The sequence below is a fragment of the Poecilia reticulata genome, linkage group LG2, assembly GCF_000633615.1.
Source record: "Poecilia reticulata strain Guanapo linkage group LG2, Guppy_female_1.0+MT, whole genome shotgun sequence".
In the NCBI taxonomy this organism is placed as follows: Eukaryota; Metazoa; Chordata; class Actinopteri; order Cyprinodontiformes; family Poeciliidae; genus Poecilia; species Poecilia reticulata.
The window spans coordinates 14240755-14265152 of NC_024332.1; the positions used below are offsets into that span (position 1 = coordinate 14240755).

Sequence of the window (24398 nt, forward strand, 5' to 3'; positions counted from 1 at the left end):
TCATGTTTTTGGACTGTGGGAAGAAACCGGAGTACCCGGAGAAAACCCACGCATGCACAAGGAGAACATGCAAACTCCATGCAGAAAGACCGGGGCCGGGAATCGAACCCAGAACCTTCTTGCTGCAAGGCAACAGCTCCACCAACTGCGCCACTGTGCAGCCCGAACACCCAGATTACTAAACTGATAAAACGAGCAGTACCAAGTACATCCATAAGGGGGCACCAGTGGTCAGCAAGTAAACTGAACACACACAGTAAAGCAACAAAATAAAAGAAACCGCTGAATGCTGAAGGCTTTTAAGGAGCATACTTCCCTTGGCATAAAACGTCAAAATAAAAGACGAAGATAAATCTACATGTACGCTGAATGTAAGACATTTGAAGCAGATATCACCTTTAAACAGCTATACATTGAACAGTCATGTACAATAAATTAGAAAATGCTCATTTGTCACATTAAAGTTACCTTTAGAAAATTGGCAACTGTTACTAAAGTATTAAACATACTTTTCATTAAGGCTACATTTGTGCTTTTTTCCCATCTGATGTAATATTCTAGTTTTAAACGTTATTTATGTTATTTCATCATAAACATACATAACAACTTTAAAACATCCATCTGTGTGTAATTAATCTACACAATGTGTTTCACTTAGTGATAAAGTTCTTGAAATAACTGGACTTTTCAATAATATTCTAATTTACTAGTCATGTATTTCTTCATCTACACATAACAGTGGCAGAAACTCCATTATTGCAATATTTACTACATTTAGTTGTCATTCGCTAACTCTTTAAGTAAAATGGATAACTTTATGGAATCTTCACCCATTTTCTACTATTTAAAGYCAAAGTAAGGAGAGAGCAGGAAGTTACCAAACTTTTCTTATTCAAATCGATCTTAAGCTGAAAAAAGAAAACAACCGATAGGAAGAAAGTATATATTTTTTTTATTCAATTAACTAAATCTTACAGTCAAAAGTATTGCAGATTTGTACTAATTCACTTCTGCAAACAGTTCAAAGAAATGCAACATAAATAAAAGGACAATCCTTTGATACTAGATTAAATGCGACTTGTTTTCTACGCATCAAAATTGCCTTTGTGTGAAGATGCAGGGCTGCGTTGATTACTCAACCCCTCTTTTACTCTGATACCTCCAAATACAATTCAGTGAAACCAACTGTCTTCAGAATTAGTGTCTGAGAATCTGCAGCAGCACCAAGTGTAATTTAACTAGACGTTTGTGGGAAAACATGAATGAACAGACGGCGTCATGACGACCAAGGAGCACAGCAGACGTTGGTAGGGACAAAGCAAAGCATGCCCACACTGAAACAAGGTGGTGGCAGCATCATGCTATGGGGATTCTCTTCATAGGTAAGGAAGTAGGAGAGCAGGGTGGAGCTGAATACAGAGCAACAAAAAACATTTAGAGACTTTGGCACAACTGCAAATTTATCAATACACACCAAGCCTCTTAAAACTGACTGTTCCAGCAGGGAGAGTGTTAATAACTGAACGTTATGGCTTTCATGCTAAACACTGTCTGCACACTTCACTTTGAGGATTCTGTCTCTTGTACTGAAACATGGCAGCAGCAGTTTTATTCTGTAGGGATGCGTTTCCTTAATGTGTTCCTTACCTTTCACTTCACAATAATGCACTTGTTTTTGTAGCTATATCCCATAAAATAAAATAAAAACGTACATGGTTGTAATGTGATAACCTCATTGGGTATTGATATTCACTGTAAAATAGATGAAGGGAGCAGGTTTAGTACAAGTTCAATGCTTGAATTGAAGAATAAATCGTCTGTCCCTGTGAATTGCTGTGAGATGAGGCAGTGAAAACAACGCGCCTGTTTCTACGACAAACTGCTCCAAGTGAAAAAATGGTGAGAACTTTCCTGCTGTTTGAAAACATTTGGACTAGAGTGATGATTTAAAATAAAGGAGGGACCAGCAACTTGTCGCACTAAACAACGTTAGCATCTCCAAAGCGGTTGATTGAGACAAATTTCAGACGTTTTAGCTGTGTTTTCTCTACAGCCTGTGCTGCACGCCTCAGTGAAGGCTCATTCCTGTGAACTCTGCAGAAACAAAAGCTTGGTGACACGATGGGAGCTCGGTTTGAATACCAAACGGCTCAGTGAGGGGGAAAAAACACTCTCATGCTGTCGCTCTCTCCGCGGCCGGCGCTGCTCTTCTGTCTAGAAACTGGAGGTTGATTGGCGTCGCCGGGCAGAGCAGAGTTCTGGTGATGGGCTTCACCGTCTTTCCAGCGGGATCGGGCCTGACCTCGTAGTGCTTTATCACCTACAGCAAGAAGCAAGCAGAGGATTACGTTCACGCGTTCATTAGCTGCGGGCGCGTTTCATTTTAGTGATTGTTGTTTCCTCTCTGATTCTCTTACCCTGGACAAGACGAGGTACATCTCGAGCTCGGCCACCCTCCGTCCTAAACAGGCCCGGATCCCGAAGCCGAACGGCACCGACCCGAACGGGTGCTGCTTGACCTTGTCGTCCCTGTCTCTGAGCCAGCGCTGCGGCTGGAAGGTCTGAGGGTCGGGGAAGATGCTCTCATCGTACGACACGGCGTAGTGGCACAAGTGGAACAGAGTCTGTGAGGGACAGGAAGTAGTTAGCTACAACTAAACTGGCTTCAGCTGTATCTTTGATGTTAGGTGTTACTTACTTGATGTTATTTGTATTTGCTCCCAGTTTGATTCACCTCATTTGATATTAAAAGACTGTTAAATATTGTTTATTATTACTATGAAATATCAGCGAACCAAAGGGGAATCTGAAGGCGTGTTTGCTGACAGAGAGGCTGCAGGCTGGGACCGTCTCACCTTTTTTGGAAAGAGATAATCCCCAACTACGATCTCATTTTCAGCCGTGACGCGGGCGTTTCCTGGTACCACTGGATACAGCCTGGAGAACAGAGGATGCATTGAGGACTCAACACACACACAGGATGTYTCCAAAAATAATCTAATCAAATAAAACACACTTTTGTTCAAAAATAATCAACACATCCAGATGTAAAGTTGTATCACTGGTGGACTTTTGGAAAGCGGCTCAAACCATGTGTACTAAAATACTATTTTAGTGTATTTACACTAACATATAGAGTTGCTATTTTCTTCTGTGACAATCTCTATCAGTTTATCAGTTAAGTTTTCTTTATGTTACACTGCTATATGTAACTCAAAAATGGATATAATGTACATACAGGTCTTACACTTATGCACCAAGGAGCATAAGCATAAGGCACCAAGGCACCAAGGAGCCTTGGTGCCTTGGCCCTTGGTGTTTGACATACAACTAAAACCAAATGATTACGTCCACTGTGCAAAAAGACAGTCAACATTTTGTTTTCTCTCACTTTCTTGGATTAGTGGAAGCTAAACCTTTCCTGTTTTACGTCAGTTAGCATCATCAAAAATGATTTTGATTTGCTAAACGGCAACATGTACCTACATTCAACTCATCTGCTGTGAATGAACCAATCAGAAATGTTCAAAACCACATGACATCATCATGAGGAATTTCAGACTTCAAAAGGCTGTGGAAGTGTTTGTAGACTTTGAAGAAAGTAACATAAAAGACATCTAAACAATTCTCTCTCATTATTTACTTTAGCCTGATTTAATGTCAGTGAGGAAAAAAATTAAGTTTTTTTTATGCTGTGTGTAGATATGTGCTTTTATCCATTCATCCATCTACGCCTACTTAATCATTGCTAACTCCAGCGGTCAATTGACGAGATTAAGGACACAAGTCCGTCACCAGAGGTACACACACACACACACACACTCACGCACACACCCCTACATACACACACACACACACACACACACACACACACACACACACACACACACACACACACACACACACACACACACACACACACACACACACACNACACACACACACACACACACACACACACACACACACACACACACACACACACACACGCATACTAATTTAAATGTAAATAGTATTTTTAAAACATTTCTCTCTAACCGGAGCGTTTCCCTGATGATGGCCTTGAGGAACGGCATCTGGTTGATGTCATCACTGGTCGGCACTTTGTCTCCGGGGCAAACGCTGATCACCTCCTGGTACAAGCCATCCTGGATCTCCGGCTCCTTCGCCAGGTGGTACAGTGACCAGGAGATGGTGTTGGACGTCTGCGAGGGAAAACAAAAGTGTGATGCTTTAGAAATGTCATCTTAACCTTTCTGTGCAGCTCAAACACAACGCCGGCATTGATAACAGCGATCGTAGCAGAGAGTTATTATGTTTTCCCTTTCAACGCTGTGGTAAAAATACAGCTGGGAGGACAGATCACACGTTATCATCTAAAACGCTCACCGTGTCCACTCCGGCCAAAAGGAGCTCGGTGATGCTGCCCAGGATCTCCGTGACCGTCATCTGCTCGCTGAGCAGCAGGTGCGTGAGGTACGCTCCCTCCACGTTCTTGTCCAGGTCCACGTTCTGCTGGATCTCTTCGATTTTTTTATTCACCAGCTTCTCAGCTAGGACACAGCAAAAGCAAGCCGTTCATTTCCCCAGGAGACAGATGTGAGATTTTGACTGCTAGATGGCGACCAAGAGACACTGTGGGGATTCTGCCTCAAGCGCTCATGATTCCTCTGTTTTGGTCAGAGTCTTGGACTTTGGCTCTTGGACTTTGGCCCTTTAATTGAGTCGTAAAAGTGTCTTAACCTTGAAATGGACTGATAAGGGAGCCCGAGAAATGGCCTTGGAGTCTGAACTCAACTTGTTTCTTCAAATTGTTCTTCTGCTGTTTCAACTGTTTTATTTTTATTTCATCAACTTTAGAAAGTATGTACACTCTCTAACCACATTTTAGTTTAATTTTCAATTACAACCAGGATTCCTCTTGCAAAACTCCAGATCGTTTCTTTCTATACACTGAAATGTAAATATGAAAGTTCACCATGAATTTAAAGATGTTCCGACAGTGGGCAAGCTTTACCTGCCAAAAAGGAGGGAAGGATGGAGAGAGGCATCAAATGAGGGGAAGTGAAATATGAGTGAAGAGGTAATGAAGGGCTAAAGAAAAACACACAAAGTAAAGAAGAAAGGCAGAAAAAGAAGGATGCTAGGACAATGGGACAGTAAATGGAGAATGTATATCCACAGAAAAATATCAATACTCAATTTCATTTTTAAATACCAATCCACACCTGGAAAATACTTTTGAATTAATATTTAGTAAGTTATTTCTCAAAATTGCACAGGAACCCTGTACCATCTAGTGTCCCTGCATAGTTGACATGTTTCCAACACTTTTCAAAGATGTGCTGCTAAGGTTTACATTTGTGTTTGTAGYATTTCAGATAGTAAATTTATACATCAGACAACTGTGCACATCTAACATAAATACCTATGTTTAAATCTTAGTTTAACTTCACAGAAAAAGGCAAAGTTAACAACAAATCCTTTCACAGTTTCACTCTGTAGTTAAACACAAGTAAAACAGACTAAATATGCGAAAAGGGTGAGACTTTTAGCTGCTTCTATTCACTGTCTCAATGTTTTAGACAATATAAAGTTCATATTCTGGTGGCACAGTTGCCTTGTGACCAACAAGAAGTAGCTTGTTGGTCACAAGCTACTTATTGTGACCAACAATACCTCTGAATTCCTCTTACTGAAATAAACACCACATAAATCCTGTCTCATGAACTCTGCAGCTTTAGAATGAAAACTCGACTGCTTTTTTCTCAATTTCTCTCCATTTTCACATATTTTTTGACTTCAGACGTGTAAATGTAAAACTATCTTAAGCTGCAAACTTTAAAACATCTGAGAAGAATTTTTAAAAAGTCGTGTACGCAGCTTACCAACTTTAAAAAGATGATCCCAGGTGGCGATGAACTGTTTCCACGAAGGCAAGTACGGCCAGAGGAACTTGGGGAAAAGGACAATGATAGGGGAGAGCCGAAACATTTCCCCGACCGAGAAGATGAACTTCTGGGTTTCCTCGGGTATGACCTCGTTCATGCAGCCCAAACGGGTCTCAAACACAACTGAGCAGATACCTGAGGAGGAAAGTATGACAATTAGCCCAAAATCTAACATATTAAAAACATTAAGCAAAAAAAACAAACAAAAACTGAACAAAATTTGTAAATATCAATCAATCAATCTATCAAATTTTATTTGTATAGCACATTTCAACGGCAAGGCATTTCAAAGTGCTTTACATAATTAAAATAAAAAAAGGAATAAACAGTGAGAAAGAGAAAAAGATTTTGAAAAAGATTTAAAAAAATAAAAAAAAGATAAAAACATTAAAACCTCAGAGTTTTAGTTAGAACGCCATCTAACAAGGGTACTCACACCTTAAAACCTTCATTAAAACATAAACAGTGAGAATAAGGAAATACAAAGTAAAGATAAAAACATTAAAAACATCAAAGACATCAAAACCGGCACTCTAATCCTAATTTAGCCATAAGCCACTCTAAACAGGTGGGTTTTAAGTTGATTTTTAAAGGCACCCAGTGTTTCAGCTGTTTTACAGTTTTCTGGAAGTTTGTTCCAGATTTGTGGTGCATAGAAGCTGAATGCTGCTTCTATGGTCCAGAGTTGTTGGAAACTAAAAGAATACAAGAACATTTCAAACTGTTTCCGAACCGGTGAACCTCAAGCACGTTTCAGGGAAAAGTAAAAGAACAGGGTTTATAATTTGGTGAAATCTGCTAGTGACTTTTTAGATGCAGCCAAGTACAAATCAATAAGTAAAAAAAGTGAAAAAATAAAAAAATACACATGCCAAGGTTTGTTCAACTGGGGTTAACATGGAAGCAGGAAAACATCATTAGTTCATGAAGATTTAAAGCAAACCAAAGCATCTGTATGCATAAAAAAATAACTTGACACTTGGAGAAAATTTGGAAGGGTGATCCAAATTTCAGCTGCCGTCGTCGACAGTCTGCAGTTGTTTCGGATAGTCTGGCTAAAATACTTGTAACAGATAACCTGTGTCTGTTTAGGCATACAAACTCCTTTTGATCATAAACCGGTCGGTCTCAACGCAGTTGGGAAACTGATTAGGCAAACAAGATAACATGTCTGCCAGAGCTGGATCTGAAAGGTGCTGGCAGGAGGCTTTGTTTTCTTTGGACGGAGCTGGTTGGTACGTTTTGATGAGATTTATTATGCCACGGTATGAACATGCTGTTATAGATTCAGAAAAATAATAACAATAATAATAAAAAAAAACATTAATTAGAACTTAACTAGTAGCATGATGGTGCAATTTTCTTTTGTCTTGATCTTTTTTCTTAGATATTTACAAGTTCTAAGGTTTGAGTAGAGAAATGATCTGAAAATCCAGATTTCAAGTTAAGAGGGAGGAAAGAAAGTTCTGAACACGTCAACATATTTCTAAGTATATGAATTCCCAATGGAGGGATTGACGTAAAATCCAAATTTAATGTCTACATTTACTGATTATGAAAACCTCAAGGTGGGAAACTCATCACATGGATCCAGAAAGGCCTCCATGGTCTCTTCCTTGCCTCGCTGGTTTTCAGTTCTTTCAACAGATTCGGAGTTCAGTTCAAGTCAGGTGATTGAACAGGTCGTTCTAGAAGCAGTTCACTACAGTGGTATTTATCGCCCAAACATTAGTGGGCAATGGGATCCAAAGAGGATTGTGTGAGGCATCTAGTCAGGCAATACTGTCTCCGTGTTTCATTCGCTTGTTGAAATGTTCAGCACCAGCTTTCATCAAGCTTCTTCTTCTTCTTCTTCTTCAGCAGTGGAGTCTTGTGCAGTGAGTGTGAACAGAGGCAGCTGGAAATGAGTGCATTAGTTATCGTTTTTATGGGAAAAAGAAAACATTTTTAGCTAACTCCAATTTTTTCCCCTAAATCTCATAGAATAAAACTGTCATTGTCTCCTAACTTCTCTCATCTCTCTTCTGACTCCACTGTGAGGAGCAGCTGGTCGTTGTTGGCTTTGGGTGAATTTACTGTTCATGAAAGCTGAGTTCAACAATTGCAACAAAAGTCTGTTTTAGCAGCTAAACAAGATTATTACAATCATTTTTAATTCTGAAACGTTAAAAGCTTTGGAAGCATATGACCGAGCAATCGCTTCAAAATATCCCAGACTCTGAACGCCTGACAAACCTTGATTACACAAAGTAAACAATGAAAGTTCAGGGCACAGTGCTAATCCTTCATAGGCCTCAAAAATATGACTAAGAATTTGCAAAAAATATTAAAATAAAATAAAACAAAAGTGTAATTGAGATGAACCTCTCAAGGAAAAATCGAAAGGYGAAGAAACAGTCGAGGAAAACGCACTAATAGCTTAACCACAAGGGAAGAAACAAAATCTTTTCACATAAGACAGCTGAAAATGGGAGCTACACGTTAAAAATATATAATCCTCCTCCCAATCTGAAGAAAACCGTAGTCTGTAATATAGAAACACACATATGTTTATGTAAAAAATAAACCCAACTGTGTCAGTTTTTGACTGTTTTTTGGAATCCACATTAAAAAGAGAGATTATGTTGAAATGCTGAGCAAATCTCAGCCTGAATTACTCTGAAATATGAGTCAGTTGCTTTCTAGCAATCCAACACACGAGGTTTTTCTCTGTATCTAATCAGTTCTGAAGGCCAGAGGAGTCAGAAASCGGGTCAAAGGTCAAACGTTATGAATGACAAGCATCAAACTGWTGCTACACACACAGGTGATGGTCAGCTCCACACCTGAGTAGAGCTGTGCAGTAGAAGGGACGGGGAAAGCCAGTCGGACAGGATCTACCTTCACTCCTCTGGTAATTTACATGAAATATGTTAAAAAGCTGAGGACGGTTGTAGCATAGTGTTTTGTTAATTTCATAAATTCTGTAACGGATTTTAACTCAGGAGGATAAATGAGTATTTTGGGGATGGGGGGGATTTTAAGCAGGGATGCACACAACGGGATATTTTCTGTGTGTTACCGTTTTTTGTTTTTTTGTTTGTTTTTAAACGACGGAAAAAACTGAAGCCTGTCCGTCATTTTCAACTTCGCCCACAGAGTACATAATAACAAAAATCCACACGGGCACTGAAGTAAACGCATCTCGCTGGCCGGAAGATGACAACATGTGGAAGAGTCATGGACAGGATGGTCTGGTTCCAAAAACACATGCAAAACTTTGGCTCAATGGATGCATTTGCACGCCTGCAGCACGTACAGAACAGAAAACTAAAGAGAACGCCATGTTGTGTTCATCTATTTATAGTCTGAAAAGATGAGTAAGCAGTTTACCTTGTGGAGGAGCGAGAGAAAGGAAGGCGTAGAAGTTAATTGGACTGTAACAAGCGCAGCACGCGGCTCCACCCTGCTCTGATCACGCACCCCAGGCGACTTGCACCTGACTCACCCTGCCGTTACAACAAGCGACAGAATGGAGCTGGAAGACGTTAAACAGACGCTAAAAACAGGAAAAGATACACCGGTTGCTCAAAAAATGAAAGCAGTAAAATCTTAATTAAAGTATTATGGTAAGTGGAGTSGTTTAATTGAATTGTTTACATGTTGGTGTTGGATCCACAGTCAGTGGGTTTCGTCATTGTGGAGAAAAAACTAGACGTATTCATCTGCTTGATGTGTGATGGGTTCTGGATTATTTGTTCAACTTGTTGAATATTAATTAAAYGGCATAAAAATAGTTACATTTAATATCGTTTTAAAATTGAGGGGTAATAATAGAATATGACAGAATCTTTCTTACATCGTCAGTGACAATGAGGACAACAAAAAGCCTAGCGTGACCTCTGGATGCAGGATATATCGGTATCGCCCGATATTAGTCATATTTTTTTCACATATCRGWATCGGTGTGAYAAATAAAAGTGGAGCAATATTAACAACTGATGKTTATTCCCTCTTGTTTCTTCAAGGGGGAGTGAAGGAGACTGGTCATGTGGTATTTGTTTGGTCATGGTGATGCAGCACAGGATTGTGGGAAATTTCACTGAAGCAGTGGTGAAGTCAGCAGTTTTTCAAKGTGTCGAAAGGGATGTGACATATTTAGAGTATCSGTAAATATCGGTTAATATCGGATATTGATTTGAGCCAGAATTTCTATATCGGTGCATCCCTAATTTTAAGAAAGAGTGCAACAGGAAGAAACAAAAAAATGTACACTATTAGCATCTAAAGAGATGTTTCCAACACTATCTAAATGAWGTCAGYTTGTTTCCTCTCAGCTCACCTTCAAATGCAAATTTGTACAGTTCTTCAGTCAGGTCGTTAACCATGACGCCCTGTCCTTTGGTTTCCCTCAGCCAGGCCACTCGACTGATGAAGTCCGTCACCACCGGGTTGATGGTGTTGGAGTACGATGACACGTGCTTCGGCTTCAGCATCCGCGGGTTCAGGATGCTGCGGATCCGCTGCCACTTGGCTCCCATCCTGCAAACCGGGATTAGCAAAATCAAAGATCGCCTTTCAGAGAGAGCTAAAAATAATCCTAAAAGACTGGAAYATGACTTATGACAACATGTTGGTTTATTTTTGATAAGTTCTAGGTTTGTACCTTACACTCAAAAGTTCCTGTCTTGGGTTTCATGTTATCTAAACAATAGTCTGTAATGGAATATCTTTACGGAAGATGCGATGAATTTTAAACTCCAGTCGTTTCACACAATGACAGTCATTTTGACGGCATTATATGGAATTAGGAGGTAATTCCTCATTGGGAAAAATAAGTGTTGCAGGTACAGAACATGTAAAGCAGTCATAAAATGATGTTTCCTTTGTTGACACATAGACAGGAAAGCTCCTCGGGTATCTGATTTCTTAACAGTATTCTGAGACAGAAAGCCAGTATTCTGGCTTCTCGTATCCTTCAATCTGTTGCTTGAAGGATACGAGACTCTGCAGAGTCGTCACGCCAGGTTTATGGGAAATAGCAGACTGAAAATGGTACACTTGCCAGATTTAAGAAAAAAAGACAGAGTTGCCTATATGAGTCTCGAGGATAAGATTGAACTGCATGCCCAGATTCAATCCTGGCGACAGAAACTAAATATAGGAACCGGCCGTGGCGCACATCAAGGAAGCCGGAAAACAGAATTGACCAGGAAAAGGCTGATCTCTTCAATCGGAGATTTCAAACTCTGTCGTAAAGAGTTTACAAATCAAAAAATGTGCTTGATAGAAATCCCTCATTAGAGTAGAACATCTACGAGAACAGTTCACTTCTGGAGCAAAAGCACACTTTGTTGTAAGACTGAAAAGCGGCTCGTTATTTCCCAAAAGCACGCTCGTAAGTTTTTTTTTTGTTTGCATTTTTTAGTAGAATCGATTTTCAGTAAGATATTTTTGCAAAGTTAGACATAATCTTGCTGTTTTAGAAGACAAAATATGTTCACAATATGAGCAAAGAGAAAAAAGTTGGAATTAGTTTTTTTTTTTTTTTAAGCCAGACTTTTAAATATTGGAGTAATTGTCTTTTGTCAGCGCACTCCTAATCTGATCAATATGGTATTACATCTTGTTTTGGTTTGTCTGCTTTGTTGTTTACGAAAAAAAACAACATATTTTGATTTGTTTTATAAAAAAGTGATTTCATACACCTGCTGCTACAATCAAGTTAATTATACAGCACCTTTAAAATGTTTTTAAATGTTTCAGTCTTTTATTGCAACCTTGATCAGCAAAACTACAGCTTTAACAAAAAAAAACCCTTTTAAAGTCAAAGTGAAAAATGATTTCTTCCATGAAAGCATATTTAATTGTGACTGATTTACAAAAGAAATAAGACGGTGAATACTTTTTACAGGCACTGCATTTCTTTGTGGAGGCATTGATGAGTTTTTTGGGCTGAGGGTTGGGGGTAGCTGGACTCACTCTGTTAGGGGTCCGTGGGCCTTGTTCCTGAGCTCCCTGTAGCCCCTCCAGTGGGGCATGTCGGTCCGGATGGGGTGTCGGCCCTCCTGCCTCAGAACCTGCTCTATGAGGTCAGCACTGGCCACGTTCACCACAATCAGAGGGCCGTATTTAGACTTCCATAATCTCCCGTAGATCCTCTTGTGCTCGATCTGGGGAGCAAATAAAAGGAGTTAAAAGATTATTCATTAGGTTATGAATGTCGAGCAGGAGTTTTAATTTTAAAAAAAAAGAAAAGTGGCAGGATTCTGGAAAATAACTTATGGAAAATGTTAGTGCAGACAGACCAACTTGGGATAAAAAACCCCCAAAAGAAACAAGTGTTATTTCCGTCAAGACCCTCCTTGTTTCTTAAATTAGAAAAGGACTGTAGATGTTGGCAGAGTGGGTGAGTCAGAAACACATTTTAGATTCAGAAAATGTTCACTGCTCGAGTAGCAGAAAACCACTGATTCATATCTGTTCCTTTTTTCAGTATTCTTTGTGTTACCACATGTGACTCTCTTTTCTCAAAGGGGGAAATATTATGTTATAAGGAAGTCAAATCTGTTAGCCATATAAAGACATGAAGAGCAAGCAGTGATGCCATCAGTTGGAAAGGTGTTTTCCAACTCTCTGCCTGACTGACAGAGCTCCACAGAGCAGTTCCAATGAAATACAAAGGAGCCTTCAGTTCCCATGATCAGTTTCCAAAATTCACGCTTCACTTGTCTATTGTAGTAGAAAAGCTTGACCCCATTTATTGACGATGAAGAAACAAACAAAAAAAGTTTTCATAAACATGACATAACATCTGTCATGAACATGAATAAGCCTTCATGAATATTTATGAGTGTTGTCACAAAGTGCCATTCGGTAAATTATGACACTTTTAATACAAAGCTGACATTATTGAAAATGTCTTTCTTATGACAACTTGACATTAACCAAGAAATCATTACTGTTTAAACTTTACCTTTAATAACATAAAGCTACCTAATTTTTAAAATGCAATCAGTAATACTTTTATAACAAATTGATATCAGTAAGGATGTATTGGTTAATGTCAAGTTGTCATAACAAAGACATTTTGAATAATGTCAACTTTGTATTAAAAGTGTCATAATTTACCGAATKACACTTTATGACAACAGTCATAAATATTCATGAAGGCTTATTCATGTTTATTATTATTTTTTTCTTTCTTTGTATAAAATGCATCAGAACTTCAACTATTTTTGGTTCTTACACTTTTTAAAAATTCAATACGATTCAGATCACTGTTTTGAAGTGCATTTAATCGGGATAATCCTCCGATGTAATTTGTATTTGTCCTTAGGGGACTAATATCGGAATCAGCAAGGATGATGACTTCAGAAATGCCGGAAATTTGCATTGTCCAGGAAAAGCCTGAGTTTTCAAGCCTATTATAAAAGTTTTTTTTAATCACTAATTGTCTTAAAATGATCTCATTAGAATAAACCGGTTTGTCGTTGACATGTCAAACTTCATCAGAAGCAAAAAAAAAAAGTACTAAAAAAAAACCTTACAACTATATTTAGATTTTTTTTATTTTTTTATTTTTATTTTTGCAGGTAGAATAAAAGCCATAAAGATTTCAAAAGTCCTCTAGATTTTGTTTTAGTAGCCTACAAGTCCGGACTTATTTAGCGCACTTTATTCAAGGGTCGACTTCAGCGCCGCATTTCCAACTTGCCTGCATTTGCTGCGTTGTCTGAAAATATCCCTTAATAAAAAGCCAGTACAACGTAGTGGCGAAGCTCGGTCCGCCTAAGTCATCCATGGTTTTCAGCTTGCTGACGCCCATCACCGTGTCGCTGCTGGTGGTGGATGTTTGTCGGCGGTGGACGTCCGGACTCAGCCCCGCCGCTCCTCTACACATCCCGTCATGTCGGTGGCGGCGGCTCAGCTGCAGACAGATGTTCACCAGAGGTTTCCTCAACATTTTTCAGCGCCAGGTTATCCGCGGTGGCAAGGAGCAAACCTCCACTCCAGTGTTTCAGTCCGCCGCCTGTGTGCGTGTTTCTGTGCGTGTTTCTGTGCGCGCGTGCGCGCGCGCGCGTGCGTGCGTGTGTGTGTGTGTGTTCGTGTGTGTGTGTGTGTGTGTGCTGAGGCGGCTGTAAATAATGGCTCCTTGTTTGTGGGCCCCCGAGTCGTCACTGTGGACTTTGGTTTTGCCTCTGCTAGTTTACCCACCACAGCAGAGACGTATTTGTAACATAGCAGCCGTAAAAACGGAAGTATGCACCTGACACAGCAAATGATTGATCTAAATCCAGTCTAGTAGAGATGCAACAGGTTCACAGAGAWTAGGCGTTTTGTTTGTTTTTGTTCTCTTTCAGCTGCTGAATCATTCTCTCGGTGCAAATTATTAGACACTTTGGAAAATGTATTCACACAATACAAAGCTTGGGCAAATTATACTGAACTCACAAACAACCAAAATGATTAAGGACGGGGTTAATTCACAGTCGCTACATTTTGCCCTCTAGAAGGCGCAGTTACCACATATTGGTGTACATTTTCTAAATTATTACAAACTGGCTACATTATTTCGATACTTGACAATGAGGTGTTTTTCAAAATGTAATGTAACTTTTGAATTGGTTATGTGTCCTTTCCCCCTTGTCATTTACWCAAATGTTTTAGAATTMAACATTTTTATCATTTAAATGTACAAAGGGAGTGCAAGACTACRTTTTTGTTTCTTTGCTCGACTGCTGTGAAAAACCGCTAGTGGAAATTGTCACATCCTTTTCTGGTTTACTGTCATTGCGTGTGATAAACAGTGGGGTTCCATTAGTGCCAAAAATATGTTTCCGTGTCAGTGTAAGAMGTGTATGTAATATCTGGAGATCTTTTATGAATACATTGCTAACTATTGCACATATCTTCATGCGACACTAAAAAAAATATATGCACCACTTCACAACTTATTAACTAAAGAAAAATTAGTAACATGTTTATATATGAGACAAAAATTTTCCAAGATGTAAAGCATATAAAGTACACTCAGTGTTCTTCATCAGATGTTTACTCATAACTACTTGAATTCATGTTGACAAGATTACCTGAGAAATACGTCAAAGATGGTTTGCTACGAAGAGTTCTCACTCAGTCATGTTCCTGCAAATACAATATGACAAAATTGATTGTAACATGTATGCTACATGTAAGCCACATTCTGACCAAATTTCAAACRCARCATTTTTTMAATCATATTTGTGCATTGTTAAAGTCATACAATTTGAGAACTATGAACTTAATTATTTATTGAGTTATCATTGTAACTTTTTGCCATAATAAAAAAAGTTACAGATTTTGACCAAATGGCATCACATGTTTTTTTTTTAAACAAATGTATTGTTAAAAAAAAAAACACAATACATTTGTTTTTCTCTTTAAGTTGAGCTAAAGAAAAAAACAAAACAACTAATGTTAMGTTTTTTAAATCGTTCAATAAAGTCTGTCATAAATTTTGCACTCATTTTTGACAGTTGTGGTGCTTCTGGATAATTTTTTTGTTTTCACATGGCACATYTTAGAAAACAAATTTTCCATGATTTTATTCAATATTAGTATTCACTCTGTGCATAGCCACACAATGCAGTACATAGACAGGTTACAATACAAACCTTACTTATGGACATAATTATCTAAACTTTATATGAATATAAGAAGGAGATATYATGCACCTTACATAGACACAATTATAGTTTTAGCACTAATGGAACCCCATACATTTCTCTTTCGTTCTTGCAAGAAAAATGGTTAGGAAATTTATCAGCACACCAGCTACAGCCACATACAATGTTCAGGGTAGTTTGTGTGGTGAAGCACAGCGAAGGGCTTTCATATTAGCAAACACTGTCGAGCTGCTGCATTAAAACGAGTCCATCACAGTTTCCTAGAAAGGTCATTTGTCCATTGCAACCTGCAGGATACGTTAGAAAGTGTTTATGAGGTGTTATGAGGTGGATTTCATCACTGCTGCTGCCTCAGATATTTATTTTCGGCCTCTCTCGTGTTGAAGCCTGCAAACCTGCCTGGACACAGTGTGAACTGTACTCCACACCGGTTTCCCTGCTCACAAACCAAACAAGGCAGTAGCTGGGAGACGACGCTACAAGTGTCACGCTCCGCCAGTGTTTGTGTTTTGGTTTTCGTTTGTGTACGTTCTCTAGGTTTTACTGCACCAGTTCGTTGTGTGTTGTTCAGTTTCTCTGTGCTTTCTGTTCTTTGTTCATTAGGTTTAGTTTCCTCCTTGGTTTGTAGTTCCTTCTGAGCCTTAGAGTATTTAGTCTCCCTCCCTCAGTTACCCCGCTTTCTCCTACTCGACCCCCATTTTAACGGTTAGGGATGGAGCTGTGGTGCGAGTTAAGCTTAAGGTTAAGAATATAGCAGCATTGGGTAAGATTAGGTTAAGTGTTGGTGTTAGACTCAAATGGAGTGACTAAAATAAATGGATGTCTTTTAAAAAATCTTAATGTTGCTAGAAGCACAAACGCATGAGAGCGTGTTGTTTCATGTGGCTCATGTTCACTTTTTTGTGTGTAATAAGATTATTATGATATAACAGGAGCATGGTTGAGAAAGTTAAACTTGAACTTTTATACAGTTATTGAATAAATAATATTGAAGCGCAGTTCTGTATATATTTATCTGATTCCTCAAAATATAAAAAAAATGCGAGCTGTTAGAATTAGTTCAAAATGTGCATAATTTCAAAATTAATCTTTCCACGGTCAAATATTTTTATTGAATGCCACAGAAGAGTTTTCTGTCATATCCTTAAAAAGAAAACGCTTCTTTTTAACACCATGCTGATCTCCTTCTATAAAACAGTTAAACTTATATGATGCTACTGAAATGTAGGGTCACAGCGTGCAACTTGAAACCTCCACAGGTTCAAACACGTAGAGGATTTCACAACAAATGTACCAGAACATTCCACGTGCCTAGATCCGAGTCAAAAAGTGCGACACAGGTCAGCAGCTGCCTGAGTTTTACTCCTGGAGCCACACCTCGCCATGCAAAAACATTTAAAACACTAGTGCCTCGACTTGCACGCCACTGATGAGTGTGTGCTACACGGCTGCCGGTTCCAACATTCCTGTCATAGCAGTTATTCCACATGTTATATAATGTGAAAAACATTTTTTCTATAGGTTTTAATGTAATGGATGCTGGTTATATTGTAAATATGGGTTGAAAACCTCCTCAGATTGCTAGGCTTTGACTACAGCTGCTGACATCCATCTAGAAATATGTTTTTCTAAACTTTGTGTATTAGCGAGGCAGATGCGTTAGAATGAGACCGCTGCAGAAAAGTCATAATTAAAAATACATTTGTTTCATTGTATTTGCACGAAAGTTTAAACCAGAAATGTTCACCCGTGCTTATTGGAATGAACTTTTTTTTTTCCTCCGTGTTTACGCCCGTCTTTCCTTGCGATGGTTGCAGCAGCAGCAAGTGGAGATGATTCAAGCGCTGTTCTGATTTATGCCGCACAAAGACAAATAAAATCCTGTTGCTGAGGATTTCTCTCATTTTTCCAGACTCAAATTAAATTGTTTCAAGATTCTAAATTACTTCAAAAAAAGTAAAAAAAAATAAAATAAGTGTTTTCTGTTGCCAGAATTAGTTTGCATTCATTCAACAAGTCAAAAACAAAAATAACAAATGAGCAAAATAAGCATTTTATTTTTTCCCTTTAGAAAAAAACCTGAAAATCAAACTTTGCTGCATCTCGTTTTATCCCCTGATCGTTGATGTCAAAAAGCAGGAAAGTTGTGAGGTAAAACCTTTTATTCATACCTACAACCCTCACACAGATAATAAGTAATGTCTCGACAGTTATTATGAGCACAAATAGAAATTAATACACTTGAGAAACAATTAAAATCTTTAATCTTTATGCTACATATACATTTCACTTTTCCATTTCAAAAGACATCTGCTTCAGCCTCTCACTGCGTTCGGATGGTTTCGATGCCAAAGACTTCGGATTCCTGTTTGTCGAGACAATTCAGCCGTGACAAAGGATTTAAAAAAATAAAAAAAGGAAAAAGAAAAGGCAGGAAGTCCTGAAGGACTTCCCAAGGAAATAAAACACATGAAGCTCTTTAAGACTCACTCAGGTGAAGAATAAACCTCTGTCTCCGCAGGACAGCTTGTAACTTACACTTCCAATTTCTTGGGTAAGAAACTAAACATAAAATAAACTCATTTTCGGTCAAAAAAAAAGAAAAAAAGAATAATTAAGATAAATAACTAGATTCAAGTATTGCAGGTTTAAAGCGACAAAGCCACTTGAGTCCACTGAGTGATAATGAAGTAACAATTAACTGGATTTTAACACTCTCAGCCGCAGAGCTTTAAGGCAGTGGCAAAGTACGACATCTGAAGATAAAAAATTTAAAAAATCCCTTTTCTTTCTTAAAGTCAACAGATGTAGTCATGCAACACAACTAGATGGTGTAAAGCATAAGGCACAACAGTGGTAGGTCATATTGGGTCATATTGTCGGGCTGAAATGCAGAAGTCTAGCCGGCGGTGTTAAGATGACGCCACATCGGTCTTCGTTTCACAATGGCTTCTCAAATTATGCCCCTTCTATTTCCTTGATCAGTTTAACCCTGGGGGTTTAAGGCATCGAGTGAAATATATATATAAAAAAAATTTAAATAATAAAAATTGATTTCCAGCACCGAGTCACGGTGAAAAGAGGCGTCACACGTACTTTCACATGAGCAGAGCTAGAGTTTAAATGTTATGTTGGCGGAGAAGCAGCGTGTCTAACAGAACGGTGGATATGTAAATAACTTCACAGGAGGCACCAAAACAGACAGGTTGGACTTCAGCTTCAGTCGCTCTCACTGCCCGATTCACTCAGCTGAAGGTCGTTCTCTGGAGAGAGGAAACGAAAACACGTAGGTTTATTTTCCTGGTAGAACTACCAGTCCCAGAATGCACTGCTTAGCTGCTTGACAGAATCTGTCAGTGGGAGTTTATAACCCAACTACATGTCGGACCCATTTTCTTACCCGAGGTTTAATTCACACAGCAATTTGTTAACAAGCTCGTAAACTTCACTCCACAGCAGTAAATCTGGAGCAATTTTGATGTTTCATCATCGACGTCCACAGGTTAAAAAGTAGCGCCGTGTTCTGCAGATTAAAGCACTGCTAACATTTAACCACAGTGTTCCTGGGAGCTATTTGGTGCAGTTTGTTCTGAGATGGTGAAATGTTACTTAGTCATTCTGATTCACACATCACCCCCACCCTGGGTTCACTGCCAACATAATGACAATAATACACATCTTTATATAACTGAAACTAGAACATTATTCAAAGATAACTCAGTTCCATTAAAATAAAAAAACTAAAATGGACCCATTCACATTGTTGCTTTTCTTCTGGCTGCATGACCACACACAGCCGTTCGCTGCAGCTGCTCACCTGACCAAACAAAAAGCGGCAGCTGGAAGTTTTAAGCTCTTAACATCCTGAGTAGATCAAGGGGAAAAAAACTGGGAGACACTTTTTAACCGACGAGACAAACAGCAGCGCTGGTTGGCGGTTCTTCACCTGTGAAGCAGATGGATGGGCAAAAACACAATGTTCTACTGCAGTTTGAATTAATGCAGGAAAATGTTTAGCTGGCAGCTCAGTGAGACACTAAATCACACGAGAGGTTAATGTGGCAAATGGAGAAAGAGAAAGAACACGGTCAGAGCAGAAATAAAGCCAAAACTGTATAGAAAAAAATATACATTTTGAACTTCTGATTTAAAAAAAACCCCAAACAACTTTGTCTGCCTTTTCTACCTAGAATCTTCCAACTAACTTTGCTATCCAACTTTTGATTGGTTAATCAAAAACAAGTTGCCCTAAACTGTACTGATGTTAAGTCGAGCAAAAAGCTCTAAGCTTTTCACACGTTGATGCTTCAAGTATTTTATTAGCTACATGCATCCTTTCATACAAACAATCGAGTGTTCATGTTATGGCATCTTAAGAATTAAAATTCTTATCGTCTTCTTTTAGAAAATGAGTTGAACTATTTCCCCATTTAACATCATTTTAAAGATGTAAAAAATGGCTTAAGTGGTTAAACAAATTGCAGAATGTGCCAATTTTATTCAACTGTCAGAATAAATCGATAACTAAAATAATTGTTAGTTGCAGCTCAGCCTCCCCTACTGCTGTAGTCGATCACAGAGAAGTGGGAATTGTACAAAGGTGCTGCTGGAAACATTTGCATGGACCAGATCCTTACTTCCAGAGTGAAAAAAATGTTTTACATGCTCCAGATTTATCTTGAAACACAATGACAATCCTTTATTTGTCACTCATTTAAAATTTATATTAAATAGCAAACAGATAAATGGAGCCACCCAGTGGCATTCCAAAAGATAAATATAATAAAATCCAATCGTTGCACAACTGAACTGCACCGATTGAAAACAACAACAAAAACACAAAGGAGACCCATTTCAGAAGTGGTCTGTGCGACTTACTGAGCGTGTTCATAATGAGGCCTCCTCCGCTCTCTTGGTGAAGACTTGTCACGTGATTGGTGCCGGTGCTTATCACAGGCATGCTCTGGTTGGTCGGGGCGGGAGGAGGAGGCGGCGGCGSCGCAGGGTGACGCTCGTCTTCCGAGTCGCTGCTGCTGGAGCTGTCTTCGCTGCTCGAAGACGACGAGCTGTTGGAGTCCGACGAGCTGTCGCTGCTGCTCATCTGATCCATGACGCGCGCTTCCGCCATCAGCTCTGCAGAAACACAACGCAAGTTAAAGAGGGAGAGAAAATCCGGGAGACTTGGCAACATTCTCTTCTTCTTTTCGCTGCAGTAGTTTGGCACGCTACCTCTTTCGATGTCATCCATTGGAGACGCTGAAGACGTTTTCTCCTTGGGAGGAGAGCTCTTGGAGCTGGTCGAGGTCTTATTGTTGCCGTTTCCCTTCATCTGCTGGCTCAGACGGCTTGTCTGCTGCTCCAGCCGAGAGTGAATTTTACTGCTGCCTTCAGCTCTGGAAAGCCATGTGACAAAATTTTTTTTTTTTTTTTTTTTTTTTTTACATATTTTTGACCATAAAATACCACAATTCTAAAAAGACTCTTCCCAGCAGAAAGGCTGTGGTTGTTAAACACACACCCAGCTATTTTAGCTCACCTTGTTTTCTTGACGGCTATGTTGCTGTTGAGTTTTTCGAGCCTGTACTCTCCTGTGTCATGGTTCACGATGAGGATGCACTCCTTCATGTACGGCCTCTTAGATCCCTTGAACACTGTGACTGGAGCACTTGAACCCTTAAATCACCGGGAAGAGGGGAATAAATAAATAACAATAAAAAAAAATAACTCAAATTGTTTTCAGCTGGTATTAAGGTCCTTACTATTTATCTTTAAGAACACATCAGAAAAAAAATTAACTAAGTTATATTAAATCTCACAGTAAACTGAAATCCACTGAAAATAGTTAGTTAAATAATCTACTTAATGAAATAATTTTACAATAAAAATTTTTTTTTCTTTTTTATGATTTTGAACTGGAAACTTGACCAAGTCAAACTCATTTTTGTATTTTCTAACCTCTAAATTCGGTAAAGTAATAGTGACTTGCTCTCCTTTGCCCACTTCAAGCTCTCCTTCGCATGCTGTATCAATAGAAGCTGGTTTGAAATCATCTGTGGAGGGAAAGGAGAATATTTAGTTTCGCAATTGTAACAGGAAGACGTTTATAGAGACGGTTATTTTAAAATTTGCTTAAAATGAGCACGACCAAATATGGTGTAGTTGAAAGCCTCTACCACCAGGTGGTGGTAGAGTACAGTCTGAGGCAGCGCTAGCCTTAGCTTCCACTTCGACAGCGTGAAACTGTAGTAGTTTTTAATAGTTAAAAACTAAATGACACATAAGTCTGAAACGGTTATCGTTTTTCAAGAAGATAGGGGAAGCCGTTCGACTGCAATAAGTCACAAAAAAAAGCTGTTCTAGCAACAGTACAAGCCAAGAACAAACTCCGGATATGTAGCTTACAGGCTAACTAGCGTGCTGCTTGCTAGCCAAAGTAAACGGCAGACGTCACCTACTGAGTGCAAACGCCACTTACATCGGACCGTGTGGTAGGCACTTTTAGGGTGTTTCTCAAACGTCTCTCCTAGTTTCAAAACATGTTCCTGGTTGTCAAAGTTGGAATAAGCGGTCCCATTCATTCTGTGAGTTTCATTGGCAGTAAACTTTAGTTTCCTCTGGGCTGTTTTATGCGATAACCAGGTACAGCTAGAGGCACCGTTAAGTCCCGCCTCTTTTGATATCTTCTTCACTATGATTGGTTAGAGCGTTTTTGTATGTTTTTGTCATTGGTTAAACACCTGTCATCTGAATGTGACGTTTCAATTCAACTTTTCATCATGTTTTTGTGTCCAATCTTTATGTTAAGACAAGTGGTTCAAACAAATTTGCCTGAATTTATAAATATTTTCAGAGTTATTAAATAGACTATGGGGATGCCACATCATTTCAGCAAGATATAAGTAGTGATGAAACTAAGAAAGTATTCCTAGATATGGTAATGTTTGTCTCAGAAAATGATCAAGTTTCAGTTTTTACCAAAAACAACAAAACAAAGCAAAAAAAAAAGAGAAAAAAATATCTATATGTATTGGTACACAGTAGTTCCTCAGGTCTAGCCATGTATAGAAATTGAATTACCTTCCTTGTTACATTGTGAATAAATTGCACTTAAGTATATTTTTGTTTTAGTTTCACAGACCACAGATCAGCTTGATTACTGTCAGACCTGTAGGATGAAGGAATCATTAAAATATAGCCATAACCCTATGGGGGGGAGTGGGAACCCCAGTTTCAAACTAAATGCATAGCATGACTTGACTGAACAGCTCAGGTTCACTGTGCATCTCCTGGAGGCCTTCAACTAAAGAGCCACTAGAGCTATAACCCCCTGATTGCATTTTCAAGTGTTGCCGTCTTCGTGGGCTTAGAGCTTCGTGAACCTTGAGGCAGTAAAGATAATGTATTTTCCTTACTTTAAAGTGTTAATGCATCCTAAGCCTTAAATCCTGCTTTGCCTGAAATTTGTTGAGGCCATATGCGTTCCTGCCTTCAAACATTAAAGGATCAGCATCCAGGGCAACTGGAATGTGAAGATTACATGTACAGATTATCGCCAACTGGTTCACCGTCCTGCTGTCTTCTTCCTGCTTGACACGACTCACCGAGGTGGGCGTAAGCGGAAGGTATTAGGTGGGAAGATAAGCAGTGATTCCAGCTGAAAAATGATTTCGAACACACGACATAAAACGCGTGTGTTCGAAGGAGTACAACCCGCATGTGGACTCAGGAGAGGAAGAAGATTCATTTTGACAGTCTTCGCGACTTTCATCCGTTTCTCCTTTTGTGATCAAAACCCTTTAAAGATTACGGAGCTTTGAAAATTGACCGGGGAGGTTAACAATAGGCCTGGAATCCTGTTTCACTGTGTCTGAATCCCATGTGAAAAGACGCCACCGTGGGTCCGTTTCCATGGCTGGAGGTAAACACCGACTGTCCTCCTGTGATATCAGTTACTTCAGGGGGTTGCCCCTGGACTGTGGGAGGAGAGGTTTATGGTTTCTGAGCAACTGTATCCTCGAGCCACAGCGGGGCAGTCCCTGGCTGTAACCCGGAGGCAGTGCTGAGTGTAATGATATCACCTGTCTGCAGGGGCTGGGCGAATCTTTGACCTGTTATTAAAGCTCATTATTGCAGCTGGTTTGCAAATGATGCTGCAAAATGGTGCACATCATATTTTACAACATAAAAAACCGTACTTTGATACAAGTTTAACGCTGGGTACGTTCACACAATCCAAATAAGAAATTCAGACCTTGCAAAAAGAAAAAGAAGTGTGTACTTGGATCATAATAGGCCACAATTTGTGGGTTTGAAGTACATATCCTTAAAAATAATTAAGCAGTCAGGATGAATAATGACACCACTTTCCTGCTTTTTGCATTCTTTTTCAGAAGACATGCACATTAAATCATTTCATGCAAGATTTATGGACTAATTCATATTCCAAAGATTTTCATATGTGCCTCCAGCTTAAGAAATTCAGCTGAAATCCAGTGTTTATAAAGGATTGCATGCCAAGTACATACTAGCTTTGTAAAAGTATTCATTCATATCATTCTTTTTTTTTTAGTTTGGTCCAGATCTCCAATTTAGAGCTCTGACATTGAAAATACTTATAACCTAAATATATATTTCCAATATTAACCCTTTCATGCTTAGTGGTGACTACAGTGGACAGCTGTCTAAAAGACATTTTCTTCTGCTTCTTGTGGAGTCATATGTTATAAATGCACACAGACCACTGAAGTGGACACTAATGCATCATAAAATACACCATCAACTACTGCCCATCAGCTGCAGA

At 39.1% G+C, this 24398-nt stretch overlaps 2 protein-coding genes across 2 annotated transcripts; both read right to left on the reverse strand.

Annotated features, from left to right (window-relative positions):
- Positions 1-929: 929 nt before the first annotated feature.
- Positions 930-14026, reverse strand: cyp27a3 (cytochrome P450 family 27 subfamily A member 3). Its single transcript, XM_008432472.2, has 9 exons — positions 13648-14026; positions 11913-12103; positions 10273-10472; positions 5889-6086; positions 4390-4553; positions 4039-4205; positions 2856-2937; positions 2418-2624; positions 930-2320 (listed from the first exon to the last, which is right to left on the reverse strand). Exons 1-9 carry the CDS (start codon positions 13894-13896, stop codon positions 2174-2176), a joined length of 1605 nt encoding a protein of 534 aa, XP_008430694.1. The 5' UTR covers positions 13897-14026; the 3' UTR covers positions 930-2173.
- Positions 14027-17845: 3819 nt separating this feature from the next.
- eaf2 (ELL associated factor 2) lies at positions 17846-22273 on the reverse strand. Its single transcript, XM_008432483.2, has 6 exons — positions 22074-22273; positions 21554-21648; positions 21135-21271; positions 20828-20991; positions 20477-20731; positions 17846-18861 (listed from the first exon to the last, which is right to left on the reverse strand). Exons 1-6 carry the CDS (start codon positions 22174-22176, stop codon positions 18818-18820), a joined length of 798 nt encoding a protein of 265 aa, XP_008430705.1. The 5' UTR covers positions 22177-22273; the 3' UTR covers positions 17846-18817.
- Between the last annotated feature and the right edge of the window lie 2125 nt (positions 22274-24398).

Excerpts from the sequence above, each read along its gene's own strand:
- cyp27a3 (XM_008432472.2), bottom strand. The coding sequence starts at position 13,896 with ATGTTGAGGAAACCTCTGGTGAACATCTGTCTGCAGCTGAGCCGCCGC. Across the intron at positions 4,206-4,389 it reads TTTTGGCCGGAGTGGACACG|ACGTCCAACACCATCTCCTG; the intron begins GTGAGCGTTTTA and ends TTTCCCTCGCAG. Across the intron at positions 2,625-2,855 it reads ATTATCTCTTTCCAAAAAAG|ACTCTGTTCCACTTGTGCCA; the intron begins GTGAGACGGTCC and ends TGTCCCTCACAG.